The 20,533-nt window shown below is 47.3% G+C and overlaps 1 protein-coding gene across 3 annotated transcripts in view; it reads left to right on the forward strand.

Moving 5' to 3' along the window:
- The window catches only part of khdrbs3 (KH domain containing, RNA binding, signal transduction associated 3), a 66,977-nt gene extending 46,819 nt beyond the window's left edge, over nt 1-20,158 (forward strand). For 2 of the 3 annotated variants that reach the window (XM_040188910.2, XM_040188911.2), the window contains exons 7-9: nt 3,259-3,341; nt 12,846-12,898; nt 14,785-15,911. In XM_040188910.2, coding sequence (XP_040044844.1) covers nt 3,259-3,341; nt 12,846-12,898; nt 14,785-14,876 — 228 coding nt within the window. In that variant the 3' untranslated portion in view covers nt 14,877-15,911. Of the gene's footprint in view, nt 1-3,258; nt 3,342-12,845; nt 12,899-14,784; nt 15,912-17,035; nt 17,091-17,849 lie in introns of those variants that run through there. The other variant, XR_005713262.2, reaches the window with a different exon arrangement.
- Nucleotides 20,159-20,533: the final 375 nt, after the last annotated feature.

The following is a 20,533-nucleotide window of genomic DNA, read 5'->3' on the forward strand; positions in this document are numbered from 1 at the left end:
GCCGTGCCAGGCCCTCGGTTAGTCCTCAGAGGCCGGCCCTTATCTTTTAACAACACGCCTCTCAGCCATCCACTGGCATACAAATGAAAGACTCACTTAGGAGCTGCCCCCCCCCCCCCAAAACCCCGCAACCCCTCGCTGTCTCACTAATCCGGTTCAGCGTCGGCCGCGGTGTTGCCGTGCTATCGTGCTCTCCGAGATATTTGCAGTTAATGGTGTATCACGGCGAACGCATCAGATGTTATAATAGCTTTCCACTTTAAAGCTGTTTTTCCTTCTGTCAGAAACCGGAGAAAAGGCAGATTTTGAAACCGCCGGTGGGATTTATAAAGCCGAGCATGTTTTCCGCTCTCAGCGAGCTTGTAACTCGATTAAAGAGCAGCTGCTCTGACAAATGGCAATAACATGGCATTGTTAAAGTTTAATATGGTCCCTAATGCCCGGCAGCGTTGTCCATTGTGAGTGGACGGCACCTTGAGGACGGTCGTCCTCGAGACACGAGGAGGCCGAACTTAACACTAATGGCTCGCGGCTCGTGCTGAAAACTAATCGGTCTGCTCAGACCGTCGGCCTAAAAGAATAGTGGCGTCAGTAATTCAGCAGCTATTTATGATACAATGCTTTTAGACTGCCAAGAGAACCGTCCCCCAAATGCCTCACTACACATCGTCACATGTCACTGCTGCCTGGATGACTTCCTGTGGAATAATATTTGACATTCACAGTCCCAGAGAAATCATTTCAATGTTAACTTTTCAATTTACTGTCACTGTGAGTGTCTGGACAGCCTGTGGGTTAGTTATTTCCTCCCAGTGCTTTTCATGGTAGCTTTAAGAATAATATTAATGTATTTTCAACAATAATAACATTGATAACATCGATTTTATTAACATCTCCTGATCTGAATAAACATTGTAGTATGACTTTAACCACAGAACTCTCAGGCAGGAAGTAGGATGCCTGTGATCACATGATGTACCTTCAACCAGGATTACAACCAAGAACCGAGCTCACAGCTGAGCAATAAATAGTGTCTCTGTAGTTTTTAAGTGTTTTTCCTGTGTCAGGTTTCATTGACGAGCTTTTGAAAATCTGTCACCGGATTGTTCACAGAATTCTGTTATTAATTGTCTGGAATAGAACATTATACGGACTTTCCTCGTGTTTTCGTACTCAAAGAAAAATATTTTCCTCGACATCTGAGGCTGCCTGCACGATCACAGCTACGCGGCTCTTATCATTCAATTTTCATAACCGCGCCCTCTTTATTTCCAGCCTGCAGGAGATATAATAGCAACAACATTTACATTTATTTAAATATACATGATCCCAAGAGCTTTGGGACAAAACTGGTTGGTTTCTGAGAAAAACAAAGACTTTATTTTCAGGAGGTGTAGAAGCTGAAACAGCTTCAAAGGCTTTCAGCAAACAGTGTATGTTGCATTGCTTTTTACTTAAAAATACCAATGTAACAATAATTCATGGGTAAGATACATTTGATGATAACCCGATGCCCTTAGAGTAAAGTATGTTTCAGTTTGCACTCAATAATTAGACAGAGAGGCATCATTTTTCATTGAACTGTCTATTAAATTTGAAACGCTCCACCTTGAACAGAGTTAAATAAATCTACGTACGATGTGATGATGAAGACTCTCTTTCACCCGTCACTTTAATTAATTACTGTGTAGAATATGTCCCTCCATGTGTCCAGTGATCCTCCTGCTGGACACACAGATGCAAAGCAGAGCAAAGTGTAAACCTCATCAGCACAACCTTCACCGCACCGTATTTTCTTCTTGTAAATCTTGCAGTGAAATGATTTTTTGGGATATTTATTATTCAAACACTACGAGCAAAATTACTACTCTGAGCTTCCAAGTTTCCAAAGTCATCAAATTCTCCTCCCGGGAATTGTTTTTTAAATTGCCTTGTCACAATCCTTAATGTCTCATTAAGCAGTAAAAAGGTTATGATTGGAAATAGCAAATCAAAGTTTACAGTATGAACAATATAAATGCTTTTAATTACATCCCTTAAATGACACTGTTTCGGCTTCTCCTTCCCGATTTTAAAAGGATTCAAGGGGTTTCGTTTTTTTTTTTTTTTCAAACGCACAGTTGTTGACTAAACTTAGGCCCTGCATTAGCCTGGGGGATCGCTGACTCTGTAAAACTGCAGAATTACAAATGCGAGGAGGGGATTTATATTCCCCCCCCCCTCGAGCTCCCTCCAGACAAATAGACGGACCTCCACAGAAGCAAACAAACTCCCCCCTCACACGCAAACAACAAAGGAAGAACAAACAACACCGAGTCTTAAAAAGCCACCCGGCGGGATGACCAAAGAGAGGCTTGAGCATATGAAAGTGATTCTTAAAATGTACCTGCCAGCGCCCCCCCCCCCCCCCCCCCCCTTTTAGGAAATTAGTACAACATGCCGGCCTGTTTGTCGAGAGTTCTACTTCACGTCTTCGCGCGTACTTCTGTTCTGGAGGATTAGAGATAAAAGGGTCAATTCAGAAGCTGCCATTTAGCAAATGCATGTTTCTAATCAGGAATTAGGGCCTGGGCGATTACGCGGCTGTGATGAGCGTTTTCTTTCTGGTGCTAGATCTCACTGACATTCTTTTTCCGGCATGCAAATCAGGGGCAGATGGAATTAGCCGAGGAGCGTGCGGGGGGATGAGAGACGTCTCGCTAGGGGTCGACGCCTTTTGTGGAACATAAGTCCCATTTATCCCAAATTAGGACGGGTGCGGCGCTGGTTTCGCTTTGATGTTCCTCTTGGCGGGAGCCCGGGGTGGAGTGCAGAGGGAGGACGGGGGCAGATTGCTGGAGCGCAAACAGATGTTCAAGGCTCATCCTTTTGAGGTGGCGATGAAACGCTGCCACGGCGAGAGAGCCTCGACGTCCCGGCGTCGGTCAGCCGCCGCGGAGACGAAGGGCCGGGCCGCCGCGTCGGCGGTGCTGCATTATGAGCTGCTTTGACAGCCGCAGCAGATGCAGCAGTTTGAGCCACGTCCGTGCTCAGAAGAAGGCTTCAGCAAAGTGCTATTTAGGGAAGAAAATGTCCACAGTGGAGTGTGATGCTTTGGGAACATGACGCCGAAATTGTTCCCAGGTAAACAAACGCAGCAGCTCTGATCCAACACAAGCCTTCTCAACCTCTTTGCTCCTCATTTCAACAGGCTGCGCCACATCTGCGCCACATCTGCGCCACATGTAACCGGTTGCCTTTTGCTCTTTGTCGCTTCAGGAATATGACGATGAGTACGGAACAACTTATGAGGACCAAGGATATGAATCGTATGACAACAACTACAGCAATCAAGGACAAAAGTAAGTTCGCCTCCTAATTGCTTTGAGCCTTTTTGACGAGTCCCGCCCCTTCATTCGAACGGCCAATCGCAGCAAAGCGGAGTCCAGCAAGTCAATCAACGCAAAGGTTTTCAGTTTCTCTTCATGTTCAGCTCGTCCTTTGGTTGAGGTTGGAAAGATTTCTGCACGCAAAGAGGTGGAGCTCACACAAGTAGAGTAGGTTAGCACATAATTAACTAGCGTTAGCACTTCAGTGCTGCTCTTTAGCTCGGTCTACCTCGTAAGGCGGCGACTGAGGGCGCTAATGAAGCATAAATGACTCAATTCAACCAGGCTAACCTTGTAGTTCCCTTTGGAGTCCTTGCCAGTGCAACAGGAGAACAGCAGGACTAACACATTGAAGGAGGGCCGTGTTTAAAAAAAAAGAGTAATATTTATGTCTCGCCAAGTCTGCGGGCAGAAAATCCGCTGCAGTTTGCCCATTCGGGTGAATAGTGAGGTAACGTGAGGTAAGCTTGAGATTTGCGAACAGCTGGATTATGCTGCGTGAGCTGTTAGGGGGGATTTATGCTCCTTTTCTGCCCTGCTTGTAACTCCAAAGAACATTCTGTGTTAATGAAGCATTTTGTGAAGTGTGGATTGTTTAACTGACCTTTAGGTTGTCTCTTAAGATTGACTCACACTAACTTAACTTTTAAAAGGGTTGAAAAGATCGTTCGGACAGCGAGGTTATTGATTCAAGGGAGAAATCAGTGCAGACTCATGAGCTCATGATGCCAAACATAACTAGCTTTGATTTCATTACACTTTTAATATATTTGGCTAAAGGTACATTTTACTCATTTTTATGTCAATGCAAAATAAGCATTAGTGATACATTGCTCCATTTAACAAAGAGTCTTACGCAGCTAACTGCAGAATATTGATTTCCTTACATCCAGGGAGCTATCACACTCTACTACAAACCACACAAGGTCAAAGGCTTCTCTTCGGTGCATTAGTGACACCCCCCCCCCCCCCCACGTCATCAGCACACCAGCTGAAAAATAGAAAAGTCATTGTTGCAGCATTTAGTGTGTCAAAAAATGGGATTTTATTGGCTGCAGCTTGAAAAGATAAAAACCGTCAGAACAAAATAACAAAAATAATTCTGTTCTTTGGCTTTCGTTGAACACGGTGGTCAAAGTTTTCTCTTGTGGAGGTGTCAAGATGTCATCCGGGCTTCATCCACCTTTTTCATCTCTCTTTCTGTGGCGACATCACACACACACACACACTGATGGTTGTAGTGCTCTGCTCGCCGGGGGGGATGCGGGTTCGCTTTAGGAATCTGCAGCCAGTTGTTTCATAAGCATCCTCTCGTATAGTGGTCGGGGTGTTTTTGGTTACCGTGGTTATGGTGGTCAGGCTCACATTGTGCAAGTGCACCGCATTCGCTTTGTGCAATATTTACTGTCACCTGACCAACTCTTGATTGATTGATCGTATTGTTTGGCATTTTCTCTCTGTTTGCCCTTTGTTTTCCTCTACAGTCACTTAACGGAAGGACAACACAACGAAATGATTGCAAAACAGGTTATCCATGTATTACATTTAGTCATTGCATTTTAGCTACTAATCTATACTGCAACAGAATCCCCCCCCCCCTTCACAGTCACAAGCCTAGTTAGTTTTTTTGATGGACAAAAGGTGCACTATTTCCACCCCGAGCCCGAGGAGAGACGTGGCGGGACCCAGCTGCAGCAGCGCCGCGAGGACAGTGTGTCCACGCGTGTGTGTGTGTGTGTTTTGGTGCGAGAAGCCGACGGAGCTGCCGGCCACCAATCTGAGCTCCGACCGCGTGGAAGGATTTCAGCTGCCGGAGGATAAGCAGGAGAACGATTTACAGTCTCCCTGTCAGGGTATTACCCTGCTGGGAACGGGCCTGCTGTTTGTGAACAGGAGGGGGAAGGAGGCGGCGGGTTTGAAAGCATGACAATCTTTTTAAGACAAGAAGTCTTAAAAAGATTGTCATGCTGCATCGGCGGATTCACTGACACCTTAATCATCGCCAAATAGAGGATGTGCATTCAGCTTCAGGTGGTGGAACAGAGCTTCACCATAGCGGGGACTCAGATACTATCCGTATCTGATAGTTGATTCTTGATATTGGGAAAAAGACGTTTTTTGAGGCCTTTGGCCATTCGATTTGTTAGACGATGAACTGACTACAAACAGGCTTCCTTCATCGCAATACAAGCAGTCAGAAAGCTGGAAAGTGGGCTAGTAAGATCGTCCAAAATATTCCTCTCAGCCAAACATACTTAACTATTAAAAAAAAGGCCCATCTTTTGTTTTTCCTATTGACTGTGTGTCCAGCACAAGATCGCATCCTCTTTTCATGAAACCAGACCCCAAAGATTCCCTCGTCGTTGGTGTTGTGGGACAGTCCTCCCTGTTCATCTCCAAAACCTGTTCGTAAATGTATACGAAAATCTTGAACATACAAATTCGTAGTGATACATACGAAATAAATACGGACTGGCAACTGATGACGTCGCCCTATTCAAAGTGAACGGGGACCTGCGCCCTGTAAACACACTTGAAGTCTAACCATGTAAAATAAACGTGTTATGATTGCATTTTCAACGAGAAATCAATGTTAACTTGTAAGAATCGAATACCAACCCTGACCCCCTCAAAACATCCAACATGGCGGTGAGACGTTCACTCAAGAATCCGACACAGTCCGCCATGTTGCTCACTCAGGGGGCGTGGCTAACCACCGCCAGTTCCTATGTGTTGTCACGAATTTGTATGTTCAAGATTTTTGTACACGTTTTTACGAACAGGTTTTGGAGATCGCGTTGCCCTGTTAGTAACGGTTAGAATAAACACAATATTGCATGAACAGAAGCCACGGATGGAACGTGGAGTGACTCAGTGAAGATCACTAAACTCCCGTTTATTGATTGATTAAGGTTAGTGCCAACGTGCCAACGTGCCGACGTGCCGACGTGCCGACGTGCCAACGTACCAACGTACCAACGTGCCAACGTGCCGACGTGCCGACGTGCGTCCCACCCAGGCGATAAAGAGTTGTTCTTGGTATTCGATGCAGAGGAGCGCTACCACACATTCTATTCTACACCCTGAGAGTGAGATGAGAGAACAATTTTTACCCGTAAGATATATTTTGGGATTGTAAACCGTCACACAGTTAACAGCTGTATCTAATTAAATACTATCAGTGCATCGCAGTTTGACTGTACTTGTTTTCCTTAAAACCATATGCTGGCTGCCAGTCAGCGTTTAAATGCTGTAATTGCAGATCAAAAACCCACATTTAACATTTACTTTATTACTGAATGCTACTACCCCTGTTTGGCTCACGACATTTCCATTTTCTCTGCTACAAATTGTCGAAGTGCATCATTATTAACGCCAATAAAGAAACAACCCCTGACAAACGAGACGAGACAACCTGTGTCCCTCTAACGTGCACCTTCTGTCACACGGGGGCCGCCAGCGCTGAGCAGTTTGGACGCGATTCAATTTGAAAGGAGAATTAGTCACTCACAACCACAAGACATGCGGCTTAACTTAAAGAGCTGCTTTCGGAGGCCGTGAAGACGTTCTGCAGCATTTACATGTTTCTGAAGCGAGCTGCGGCCCCCCCCCGGGGGTTATAGGTCAGCGTCCCCTCACCGCGTTTGTACCGCACGGCGCTCCCAGACGTCTTCTCTTCTTATTTTTACGGAGACGGCGGCGGGGAGTTATCGTAGTCTGCAGCTCTCGGGTACCGATCCGGAGCCGAGGTCAAAGGGGGGGGGGGGGGGGGGCTGCTTTTGTGTGGAGAGCATCTCTAATTCCACCAGCGGAGAGAAGACGGGAGGGGGGTGACGGCCGCGGCTGGACACTCGGAGGGGTCGCGGCGAGGTCGTCCCTCGCGGGTCGCCTGCGACCAAAGCGTTATTTCACGCCCGGCGGCCCGGCTGCCGACACCTCGCACCTTCCCTGGCGTCTTGCTGCGGTGCGCCACGTCGCAGGGCTGGATCCCTCCCCGGGGGGCCCGGGGCGGGGAGGCGGAGGGGCACAACGATAGCTGTGTGACAGTGTTTTAAAGGGCAGTCGCCCTCCTGAGGAACGGCTGTAAATCTAAGTACAAGCGAGGAGCACCGAGGAGAACAGACGAGGACAGACGAGGACAGACGAGGACAGACGAGGAGCGGTCGCTTTCTGGCTTTCGTAATGTAACGTTTTGGTATTGATTTCTTGAAAGAGCCCCAAAAACTAGTGAAGCCCATCGGCAACGCGCGCGCACACAAACCTCCCGTCTCTTCTGTTGTCATTTTCAACGCCGCCACCATGTACCCTTAGATTTATGTTCCGTTGGGACAGCCCCTGAGGCCTGAGATATCTGGTATCTTTAGAACCATGCAGGACTGATGCAGCGCATTTGACGAGCCTTCTTTTCTGAAATGCGCTTGTTGTGTCGGGGCCCCGCGGCAGACAACACCCATTTAGCGAAATGGGAATATCAGGATTGTGTTTCTTCCGAGAACAGATCGGTTCTGTTAGCTGCCTGCCTCCGAAATGCCGACGGTGCTTCGCGGGTTACTGTGTACCTAGACACTTTTTCTTTTTTCAAGGTAGACAGCTTGTCAGGATGAGTGACAGCTGCTGTGGCGGGAATTAGACCATCTGAGCGGAAGAGAGGGCGGGATTTTACCGCTCTCGTTCTGTGGAGACAAAAGGTGGCGTGTTGTAAATTGCAAATGTAGCGTTCCCTCAATAAGACGTAATGTCTTTCACAGGCTCCATGTAATCTCAGTGTAACGATCCAAACATGTTTACAACTGGAAGCATTTTCCCCCGAAGCCGGGTTTTATGTACTCGGCCCACCAAAAAGAAGAGGAAAGCGGCGCAAATGGTCTGCTCCAACCTAGAAAGGAGACTCATTTGCGAAGTCAGATTCTTGCTGTAAGCTCTTCTTTCGCCCTTTGTGATTCTTCAGCAGGGGGTCAGCATTGGAGATAGCTTTGCAATCAGCCACCACATTGAGCAATCACCCGTCTGTCTATGAGGAGGGTTTTCCATTTGAAATGATGTGACGGTTAGAAAAAAGGCTGCTACCTTTTCTTTTCTTTGTTCGTAGTCATTTCCGTTGTATTGTCGCTGAGTCGCTGTAATCAGAGCATTTAGTCGGCCATTTTCATACGCATTTGACTTTTTCACACCAAAAACATCTGCTTCAAACATATATGTTATTTTGCCCAATGAAGTCCAACTCTTTCCCCACAAGGTTTCCGTTCAACTCAACTGCACTCTCAACAAGTTAAATGAAAGCTGTGTATTCGATAGCAAAACAGCCGCCTCCGTGCACGTTACCTCTGCGGGCCCTCGTAATGCGCTCCTAAGATTTCATCAAATTTATCACACAGGACTGGAAGAGTAATGACGGTGTGAGAAAACAAAGTCCACCAGGGACGTGCACTACATCATTCAGATTTAACACCGCCATCTGCGCCGTGTTCCCCGGGAACGCCGACGTCAGTGCTTAAGACGAAGCGTTTACAGAGATGACAGATACGCCGGAAAGGCGGGGGTCCTCACCGCTGGAGAAGTAGGCCTGGAATGAGACGCCTGACGGAGGGGACGCGCTCCTCGGCTCGCCTCCCGTGCTCCACGCCGGCGCTGTAGACAGACGTGTGCTCGGCGACCGGAGGCCTTCTTCTAACGAATGTCAAATCAGCAGCTGACCTATTTACAAAGTCAAAGGCATTTTCACACGTATGACGGCGCTTGCCAGGCAACCCCCAGCGCGTCCTGATGTCCACGCAACCAGCTGTGCACTTCTGACAAGGAGACGCTGGAGTCAGTGAGGATGAATGTGGAGCGTACGAGGCAGTTGGAAGGCTTTTTTTTTTTAGGTTGAAGTTTCCTTTTATCTCATACTGCCAACTTGGCAACTGGTCCGTCTCATTTTTGGAAGGTTTTAATTTTGGAGGAACCAGAAAACTTCAAATAAAGCCATTGACTGGAGGATGTGCCGTGGATGTTTCATCTACATGATGAAACAGCCTTGTATAGAGTAGGCCTGCATCGAGCTGCGAGTTAACTTCATCTGTCAACAAGCTTGAAGTTGTCATGTGACACGACCACGCAATCCTGCCCCCCCCCCCCCCAAAAAAGGCAATTAAACTCAGGGAGACGTCTCCCCGTGTAGCAGAGACGGTGGCAGGGATCCACTCAGCTGTGGGTGAACAAACCAACCGCCGTTAGCAATAGAAGGAAAACGACGTGTGTGTTACTCCTAATTCTCCGCCGGTGCCGGGCGATGCAAACGGGCGATGCAAACGGGCGATGCAAACGGGCGATGCAAACGGGCGATGCAAACGGGTGATACAAACGGGCGATGCAAACGGGTGATACAAACGGGCGATGCAAACGGGCAATGCAACGGGCGATGCAAACGGGCGATGCAAACGGGCGATGCAAACGGGCGATGCAACGGGCGATGCAAACGGGCGATGCAAACGGGCGATGCAAACGGGCGATGCAAACGAGCGATGCAAACGGGCGATGCAAACGGGCGATGCAACGGGCGATGCAAACGGGCGATGCAAACGGGCGATGCAACGGGCGATGCAAACGGGCGATGCAAACGGGCGATGCAAACGGGCGATGCAAACGGGCGATGCAAACGGGCGATGCAACGGGCGATGCAAACGGGCGATGCAAACGGGCGATGCAACGGGCGATGCAAACGGGCGATGCAAACGGGCGATGCAAACGGGCGATGCAAACGAGCGATGCAAACGGGCGATGCAAACGGGCGATGCAAACGGGCGATGCAAACGGGCGATGCAAACGAGCGATGCAAACGGGCGATGCAAACGGGCGATGCAACGGGCGATGCAAACGGGCGATGCAAACGGGCGATGCAAACGGGCGATGCAAACAGGCGATGCAGACGGATGACGCAACGGGCGATGCAAACGGGCGATGCAACGGGCGATGCAACGGGCGATGCAAACGGGCGATGCAAACGGATGACGCAACGGGCGATGCAACGAGCGATGCAACGGGCGATGCAACGAGCGATGCAACGGGCGATGCAACGAGCGATGCAACGGGCGATGCAACGAGCGATGCAACGGGCGATGCAACGAGCGATGCAACGGGCGATGCAAACAGGCGATGCAGACGGATGACGCAACGGGCGATGCAAACGGGCCGTGTTTCCACTGCAGCTAAATAAGAGATTGTCCGTGGACGGACACGCACACAACAGCTCCTCTTGACGAGCGGGATTCTCCTGGCAGAGACAATAATGAGCTACTAAGGAATTTCCCATCTAAATTGCCAAGTAACAATGATAGAATCCCAACCCCCCCCGGGGGATTCTATCATTGTTTTGGGACATTGCTGTACTTTGTATTGAATATATTTATACTTTAAATGCTTAAATTCCAGATGTGGGCACTACAGTGCTTTGGGGGCGGCAGTGCGCTATCCAACATTTGGATGCAGACTTTGACTTGAGTCTTTGACCTTCAGGACGCGTCTCTCTCAAGACTCACCGGTCTCTGCAACTGAGAGGAGAAAGTAACAACAGAGAGAACGTTGTGTAGCGATATTGATAAAACGTCACCTCAGAAATTAGAGGCGCCAGCTTTTGTTGCGCTCGCCTCCTTTGTGAAAAGAGAAAGTGTGCAGCGGCGGCTCTCAGCTCGGCACCGAACAACTACTGGTCCTGTTCTGCCTTTAGCAACAGAGAAACCGAGTGCTTCTCCACACTCTGTTTATGAGGTAAACAGTGGAGACGAATGCAGTGAGCACGTCTGTGCAGCATCCTACTTTTATTTCAGTGCTTTCTTTATTGTTGAATTGAGCCGGAAAGGAAAGCTCGCCCAAATATTTCACACACCTCCCCGATACGTCTGCAAGCACCTGTTAATTGTGGCAAGTCCATTTTTTCCCGTTTGTCAAAATTGATGTGTGTTTCGGAGGCGACGCTCCCGCATTCTGCCGTGAAATCAAACCATTTGGCCTGCTGTCAGGTCTTGTCTCGGGGGGGCAACAACCTGACGAGCTCAAGCATGCTTTCAGTCGCCTCCCCCCCCTCACGTCTCTCTCGTCCAGCGAGACGGCGTCAAGGACGTCGCAGCGACTTGACAACTGCAAAGCCCCCTCTGGCCTCGCTTCCTGGTCGCAGTCTGCCAGGGAGCCCGGTTTCGCTCCTGCAGCCTCGGCATTGTTTGTGGTTGAATTGTGGACCGTGCAACATGTGGGCTCAGCCTGGCCTCCAGCCTCCAGCCTCTGCAGGGAAGCTTCCTCGCGTCTCACTGAGCTGCCGCAGTCCTCTTAAAGCCGAATTCCTCCCACTGTCTTCCAGTGGCCCACTGTCGCCTTTGTTCATCCGTACCAAGAAACTGTGGCAGAACACAACGGAACAGACAAACGGTTCGTCATGCCGTTGCTGATCAGGTTTTGGAAGGCTGCCAAAAGGAAGGATGAGTTCACCCGCAATACAAGAAAAACGATTTTTTCTCACTTTCTTTTGCTGCCATTTGGAAATAAAGTTGACCTCCCCAGTTTTTTCATATGTGTTCTTTCTTTCTGCCTCTTTGCAAACACAACGCAGGGCAATAGGAGTTCAGTATGTGGCAATAATTTACAGGTTCAGATTGTTTTCGAGTACACAAATGAAGCTTAAAATTACACGGTAATTACCTGTAATCGCTGTGCAGCTTTTCTTTATGAAGCGCTAAACGGAAGCTGCCGACAGAATTAAAGCGCGCTTTTTGAGATCACACTGCAAAAAACAAACAAAAAAACAAAAAAAGCTACTCCGATGCGTTGCATCCGCAGCGGGGCGTCGTTCCCGGCGCCTCTTTGCCCTCGGCGGCTCGGGGCGGTGCCGATGCTGATGTGTCGGGGGCTGGAGATGGTGCCTTCGGCTCCCTAATCCGCCGAGCGGAGAGGTGACGCGGGTCGCTGACAGGCTGAGTGACAGCCGGGGCGGAGGAGGGACCCAGCTGTGATGGCGTTGGTGTCGGCTCAGTGGCAGCCTTATGATGAATTACCTCTCTGGGATGATAGCGGTGTTACCGAATGGTACCGACGCGGGATTGTTCTGTCAGCATCTCCCACCGCAAATATACGGAATGAAAAAGAAATAAATAAGTAAGCGCGAAATGAACCGCGATGCAACTCGCCTCCCCGTCTTTTTATTTTTCATTAAAGTTGCCACCTCGCCGTAGATCTCCATATGCGCTGGCGTGGAACTGAAGTTTGTGCAGAAATAGGGTGGAGGAAATTGCCTTGTAAGAGCGCAAATGTGGCAGAACTTTTAAGTGATTGAAAGCTGCCCTTTCTTTGTTTTTGACTTGTATTTCTGTGTGTTTTCCTTCATTGCCACTGCAGCAGCACGGTGTGCGCATTGAGCAAATGTTACCTTGAGGCTCTCCCATCAGTTGCCTTGACACTGGACGTTTGGATTTCTTCTGACTCACCTTTGCGCCTGTTGTCTGTTCACAGCTCGGATGACTACTATGAATACGGACACAGCGAGGAGTCGTACGATTCGTACGGTGAGTTGTAGACCTTTTCTTGTGTCGAGCGTCATAACATGGATGCACAGTTCCTGACTGGCCTCAGTCTTCATAGCCGTTGGGTAATTGGGTGATGTCTTTGGGAAAAAAAAAAAAAAGTTCAGTATCTACGCTGTTTTATTTGACACCACTGTAGCTTAACCGCTTGTGCTGGATTTAACAAGGCTGTTGTCAAAATGCATCATGAACGAATAAATTGCTTCAGAGGCTGAAGGAGAGGAATGGCGCTGACTCCGGCCCAGATAACTGATCATTTCTACACGACGTGACAACTCACATGTTCAAGTTCTTCTTCACTAATCAAATGTTATCAGATCCGTAGAACAACGTAGCAGGAAAATACCTTTCCAAAAGAAACAAAAGGGTACATTTCAAAATGTCTTTCATTAAAAGCGTTTTCTCTGTGAATGTCGCGGCAGCTCGTGCTGAGTCTTTAGCACGCGGCAGCCTGGAAGAACTCAGAGATTCACCAGTCGCCTGTTAGGAGGCCGTTGGCGGCCTGTTAGGACCCAGAGGTGGAAGCGGCTCCTTTCAGAAGTTGGTGGTGGGTCGACTGTTGGAAGCTGGAGCTCTGCTCACTTATTTCCCAGCATTAATACTAATGATGATGGTGACTCGTGTTGATCGGTGGTCCAAACCGCCTCGGTGCTTTTTCTACTCTTATATACGTATGCGCGTTTTCGTCAGCATACACGTGTGTTTGTGCAAAGGCATTAGAACTGAATTAGCCAGCAGCTCGTTATCACGGTACGAGTACACAAAGAAATGTGTTTGTATCTGTGCGTGGAGAGCGGTTTGAATCACTGCGGTTGGACACCTAAAGACGCAGTGAGAAGTGGGCCAAGGACGTATCTGCTGCACAGTGCGTTTGAATCATCACAGCAAGGTTGATCTGTCTCTAAAAGTCTATTTGTAGCCTCTGTGAACCTAAAAATACAAGATGAACTCTAACATTTATTTAGGTCCTGGTTGAGGTGTGCTATTTAATTATTATTTCTTTAAAAAAATTCAATTAAATCTATATTTAAGATCACATCGTGGATTTGAATTGTGTCGGATTTTTCTCTGTGTTTGTGTCGACTGAGCCAAAAGCTTTATATTAAATTAAAAATTTAAAAAGCAATATAAAAGTAGTGTTCCTTTCATTTTTTTAGAGATTTTAATGAGTTTCCGGGAGCCAGACAAAAACTCAAGCAAACGAACCTCATTAGAGCTCGGGCCTGTTTCCACAGGAAACGGCTGTCGGGTCACGCGGCGGCGAGCGCGACAGCTCAAAGCCAACGGATAAACAGCGCTGATGCGCGGCCTTGTTCTCGCAACGCAAGGTTACCTCGGCCCGCTTCTTCAAAGTGACCGTCGGTGGAAAGGGTGACGGCTTTAATTAAGGGCCGTCGCCTCCGCGCTGTCAGCAGAGAGAGGGGGGGGGGACACAAGCCTTTGTTGAGCCTCGGCGCCGGGCAGGCCTGAAGATCACACAAAGGGGGTCCCATCGATAGCGCCACTTTCACATCGACAACGGTAATCGTGACCTTTCTGCTGGAAGCCGGTAAACAGGTCCTCTCCGAGTGGCTGTTTGATTCCCTCACCTGAGATGCGTCCCCCTCCCCCCCCCTCCCCCTCCTCTCCTCTCCCCCGAGGGAGAGTCGAGCTGCTCGCCGTGAGTCAACGTTTGCGTCGCCGGCCCGGATGCGACGCTCCCAAGACGTTCAGCCTCCTGTTTATCCGAGGATAAATATTTACAGTATTTATGGACGGCTTTATTTTTACGGGTGAATGATTTTAAAAAAAATAACACCTCTGTCACCCCCCCCCCCGCCCTCCCCTCCCCACCTCCCATCTGCTTCTGCTCTTTTCTCCTGAACCAGGACTGGAAGAGTGGGCGAACAGCCGCGCCAAGGCACCGCCGGCACGAACAGCCAAGGGGGTTTACAGAGATCAGCCGTACACCAGATATTGAACTGTTTATACCACCTGCACCTCCTTTCAACCCAAGTAATGGATTTTTTTATGGACGCTCCCACCTTTTTAGAATTAAAGATAATAATAATAATAATAATACAAAATGACACAAAAAAATGGTGATTGTGGGGGAAAAAAACGGTTTCCCCCCCAAAAAAGAGGGTTCCTCCTGATTAGAACAACAGACTCTCGCTCGGTACAATTTCGGAAATCCATCCCGTCCTCTAGGAGATTAAGAAGGACTCCGTAGTGCATTAAGTTTCTCTCTCAGCTGTGTGAAGCGTTCCATTGTACCTGGTAATGATTGGTGATCGACTACGAGCCGTCAATACAACATCTCCACACAGCTGCCAGTGACACTTAGTTCGTCCCCTTCAGCCCTGATCTCTTTAAGATGTAGTAGCTTAGTTCTAAGGAAGAACAGTGCTGTAGATATTTTTTCCTGAGGGTAAACTGGTGAACTTGTGTCCCTTGTAAATGAAATATTTACTAACGGTAAAAGAGAAAAGGTCATACTGTATACATACTGCTTTGCTGTTTCCTCCTTTTTGTAAAATAATTGTAATTTAGTGTTAAAGGGCTTATAAAAGCATTGTGTGCATTTGTGGATATCGTCAGCTGTTTTATTCTGAAAAGCCAATGTAGTTGTTCATGATTAATGATTATACCGCCCAAAACATCCAATTAAATGCATAAATAAATAGCTGCTCCTACGTTATGTGTGTAAACAGAGACTCATACTTCACGTTCACCGGAACAACCAGAGCAGCCAAACAATCCACAGGCTTTTTTCATTTTTGTGATTTTTTTTTTTTTTAAGATTCTCTACATTAGTAATTTTTATGTATTTTTTTGATTTAATACAATATGACTTGGTAGGCATAATATTCCATTTTAAGATGCTCAATCACATGCTGGTGAATTTGTAATCATGTCCATGGAGAGATTTGTTCAACTATAATGATTTTTAGCTTATGTAAGCCCTTTAATATTTTCTTTCTTTGTTGATGCTCAATAAACATTTTGAAAGAAACCACTTGTGTTCGAGAGAATAATTACGGCCTCATAAATAAGACTCATAATTTAAACTAACCCAAATGAAAAAGCTGTATAAATTGGGAACATCTTTAGTAGGAGTAGGAGCCTGTAATGAATTCAACACAAAGTACCTCCTCATAACTAAGTGAAAAACAACATTTGCTGTGGCGTAAAATCCAAAGCGGTGGCTGTACCAAAGAAATACTGACAAAGAGCGCCAACTGCAGGTGGCGCTTTCGTGACCTTGCAGGTGACCCTGGCGAGCTGATAAGAACGCTTTTCCATTTGTACTGGAGCACCATGTGATGCATTTTGTTGGGGAATCTCTCCAAACCGAGATGCAGAGGACTTACGCGATAACGACTTTGCCACTCCTGCAGCCGCGTCCGCTCTGTTTGTTCGTATAATTCGATGTGAGGCGAACGCTGATCACGTCGAGCATCATCAGTAAACACGCATTAACTCTGTGAGTGTTTACCCCGACAGAATCGTCTGGTAGCGCTGCACGAAAAAAGCCTCCTCGACCTCTAGGCCGTGTTTCGGTTCAGTGCAGGGGGAGGAGGGGGGAGGAGGGAGGGGGGGGGGGGGGTCGGGGGGCGGGGGGGGGATTGCTCTCTCTTCTTGTTTTGCTCTCTCTGTCCTCCTCCGGTCATGTGACCCTCTCCCGGTCGTTTAAAGGGCCTGCCTTTGCCCCGTCCATTAAAGAGACTCTAAATGACCCCCAGCTGACCTCTGCAGAGAGAGGATGGCAGTAGCGGTTTAAAAAGACCTCCGTCCCACAAGGTAAACAACATGACCCAGTTTAACCTCTCCCCTAACGTAATTGAACATAAACACTCTCTAAACTTCGATGTAATATGTTGTCCTGTCTCTTTGAAGTCCGTAATCTAGCCGCAAACCTGGGAATAATTAGCTATCTGTAACACAAATCTGTAAAAGAAAAATGTATGATAAACAGCAGTAATATTAACTGTTTAGTGGAATAACTTTATCATAAGGCTTTTGATAAAAAAATATATCCTCTGTTACAATAATTGAAACATAAAAGATGTCTTGATATTGTTTTTCCTAATATAAAATATGTTTATGTGCTCATGGTGTTTTTATACTCCTTTCTAGGCTGATCGCCCAGCTGCACCAGTCCATCCGTCCCATCATCTCACTGGTGCTAAAGGTACGTGCCATTTGCTTATAATGGCATGTTGCATGCTAAAAAAACAAAATATACTCAAACTATGAGGATCATGCAAGGGATCATCGAAGAAGCGTTCTCTATTCACAGGGCTGTGTTACCTGTACGTGCCGACGACATCACGCGCTGGATATTAAATGAGTGTCAAACGTGGGCCAGATATATTTTTAGCCTCACGGTCGGATCAGACGACCCTTCTCAGAGACGTGTTTACATTTATAAAGAGGTGTAGCCATACGGACTGATTAGAACCATGCCGAGTAAATATTTCGTTAGGACCAAACTAGATGAAGCAGAGAGAAAACGATTGTCCAACCTGAATGACGATCCCTTAGTGAGTAGAGCCAAACATTTATGTGACTTTGAGGCAACTTGATGTTCCCTTAATAGATCTTTAATGTTGAAAATATTACCCCTGAAATCCTTCAGGGCCGGCCCTGTTTTGTCTCTCTGGTTGGACGCTTTGGCCGTCTCCTGGAGGGGATTTCTGCTCAGCTGTCCTCGCTGCCTCACCTGTGCAATTAGTGGGCGAGAGCACTCTGCGTCGCCTGAACCTCGACGGGGTCCCTGTCGCTGCACTTTGAAAACGACACGCCGCGCTCGTATTAATTGGAGAAGCGCGCATTAGCCCCGGCGAAACACGAAGCGCGGCTGCCGGGGACGTGACAAAAGGACACTTTTTTTTTTTCTTTTTTTTTTTTGAAGCTCACACGCTCCTTCTTTTCTTTCCTCTCCTAATAGATTTCACCGTCCGAACATCCACGCCCGTGCGGCGTCAAGCGTCATCGCCATCGTGGATCTCCTCTGGGGCCCAACGCCGGACTTTCACCTGCTGCGGTGCACAAAAAAAGGTGGAGGAAGATCACACGCGCGTTGTCGTTCTCTGGGCACAAAGAAACCGCCGAGGCGAATGGAGTTCCTCGTCCTCTGGGACGATCCGCCTGACAATGTTTCCCTCGGAGCTCGTGCGTTGGTGTGTGCAGCGTGCGTGCACACGGGAGGGCGCTGCACTGACCCTCGAACCTGCACTCTGTCTCTCTTGTTTCGGACTGTTTGTTAGGAGGACGCGTCCACCAAGGCGCGGACACATTTAAAGCAGAGACACTTGTAATCTAACATCGCCATGCTCATTAACCTGCATCCCAGCCAATAAATGAGTGCCTTATTGTTGCCGTGCAGCTTTATGTGTTTAGTTCCATTGCATTATTGCTGCATATTGGGCTGTTGAGTAGAAAATATAAACTATTTCTTGGTTTTCTTTCCACTAAACTGGAAAACACCGCCCGGCCCCGCACTAGAGTACATTCTACTCCAGATGTTTCGCTTGATCACAATCGACTTGTGTGGATATTACAATTCCAAAATAGCTTTCTACCGGGTGGAGAGCCTGGTTCTGTCTTGTGCATGAGTCCAGATAGGCTGATCCGCATTGCACACAGTTGAATGTGCTCACCGGCGGACAATAGTTTTCCATTAGAGGACGCGATTCTCCCCGGAGCTCCGGGGCCAAGCCACAGACAATAACACGGCGACCTAAAGCTCGCGTCTGGGGCTCCCCGAGTCAACCGGCATCACGTCCGCAGGCTGATTCTCCCTCTGTGCCGCCTCCACACGACAGGCTTATCTGGAGCAAGCTTGTCCAAGTTAATAAAGTAAGAGCAGCTTATTTGATTAAGAGTGCATACAAAGGAGGATGGAGTCACTGGGAGACCAAACATTGGGTGCTGGGATCACTAGAAGTGTCTTTTTCAAAAGGCTTCTTACAATGAATCATGAACACACAATGTTCTACCACGGTTTGGGCCTTCAAATTGGTTCAGTGTTTCTCTTTCTTTTTTTTGGGGGGGGGGGGCTCTGTGACAAGTGTTTTGTTAGAAGGGTGATGGAGTTTGTGCTCCAATCAGAGTTTGGCCCCATTTGCATTTAAATCTGATGACAATTGGGGGGGGTTTGTTTGCTGGTTTTGCCGGCACTGTCAATCAAATCGGATCAGACCACAGAGTCCAGACGAAGCCGTTTGCACTCCGAGTTCAGGTGGGAAACGTTTTCGCCACGAAGGAAGATTGTTACCGAGGCGGCTCGGAGTATCTTTGATTGTCACGACGCTCACAGCTGTACGTGGTTGGCTTACCGTTAAAAAAGTTAAAGGAAAGCGCTGTAAAAAAGCTCCACCTCCCAGTGCCTCTAAAGCAACTAGAACGCTCAATGTATTTGATTTAATTTGTACAAAATTGCAATGCAACAATGTGCCAATTTCCTCGAGGTTTCTTGCACGTGTTTGTTTTAACACTTTTTTGTGTTTTTTCTTATTGAACAAAATAATTATAATGTGGTATTTGATGAGCTGTGGGTGCACATATTTTTTTATTGTTTAGCTTTGTTGTATATTCTTTCTTTATTTAGTCATGACCATAACAGAAATATATATATGTGTGATTTACAATACGTGTAATTATATTCTGGTATGCGATTTTGTTCGTTTCAAACTTTGACAACATATTGATTAGAAATTGTTCCAGTTTTTGTGTGATTTTTCTCTTTTTCCCTTTTTCTTATGTTTTTAGGGTCAGCCTGTACTTGAGGGAGTGTTTTATACACACTGCCAGTCAGATATTTTAAATTTGTCTCCCTTCAATTTGTCTCCAGCGATTTTCAATTTGTCTCCCTTCAAAGACAGGAGGATAGTTTTAACATTACTCCCCATGTAAACTCATTTTGGTCTTTTTTTTAAATTTTGGTAATGGCTTTTGGATTGTTTGAAGTGTGCTTACCCACCTGTAGTCCTCTTAATCACGTTGAGGGTCTGAAGTGGCTCCTGCCTTTGTGCTGTAAGTAACGAGAGGGGTCTTAATCTTACTGAGATCAAACCCCCCCTGATCAACGATAGTGTTCCTTCATCTCCTTGGGAGCGGAGGACGAATGTGTCAAAGGCTGCGGACGGAACAATTGTTACCCACTAACAGTAAGAGAACGTAGCACACTGATGTTGAGCATTTAGAATCCTTTCAATGATGATGTACAAATAAACGTATTTTTTCTGGGAAACACAATAATTCTCCTGCTCGTGATTATTTTTGTGATTACCATTTTAGTCAAAGAACAAGAGTAGAGAAGCCAAACAAATAACTAGTTTGAAGCAAGGGAAGAGTAGACATCAGGGCAAACAGCCAATATTAAACCTAACCAGAGAACGGGGTGAAGATGGAACACAGGGACTGTTGGGGATTGACTCTGTAATGGCGTCTGAACGACACTCACAGGTGAAAGGTCGCGGAGACAACTGTCCGTCGCCTTGCTTTTTTCCCAACTGCGCGGCGAGGCTGTTGTTTACCGTGAAACAATAGCTGCAGATCAAATACGTTTGTGTCACAAAGCGCTGCGTCCGACCGCTTAATTGTTGCATGTTCGCCTCAGTTGTTGCCTCG

The sequence above is a fragment of the Gasterosteus aculeatus genome, chromosome 10, assembly GCF_964276395.1.
Source record: "Gasterosteus aculeatus chromosome 10, fGasAcu3.hap1.1, whole genome shotgun sequence".
Lineage (NCBI taxonomy): Eukaryota > Metazoa > Chordata > Actinopteri > Perciformes > Gasterosteidae > Gasterosteus > Gasterosteus aculeatus.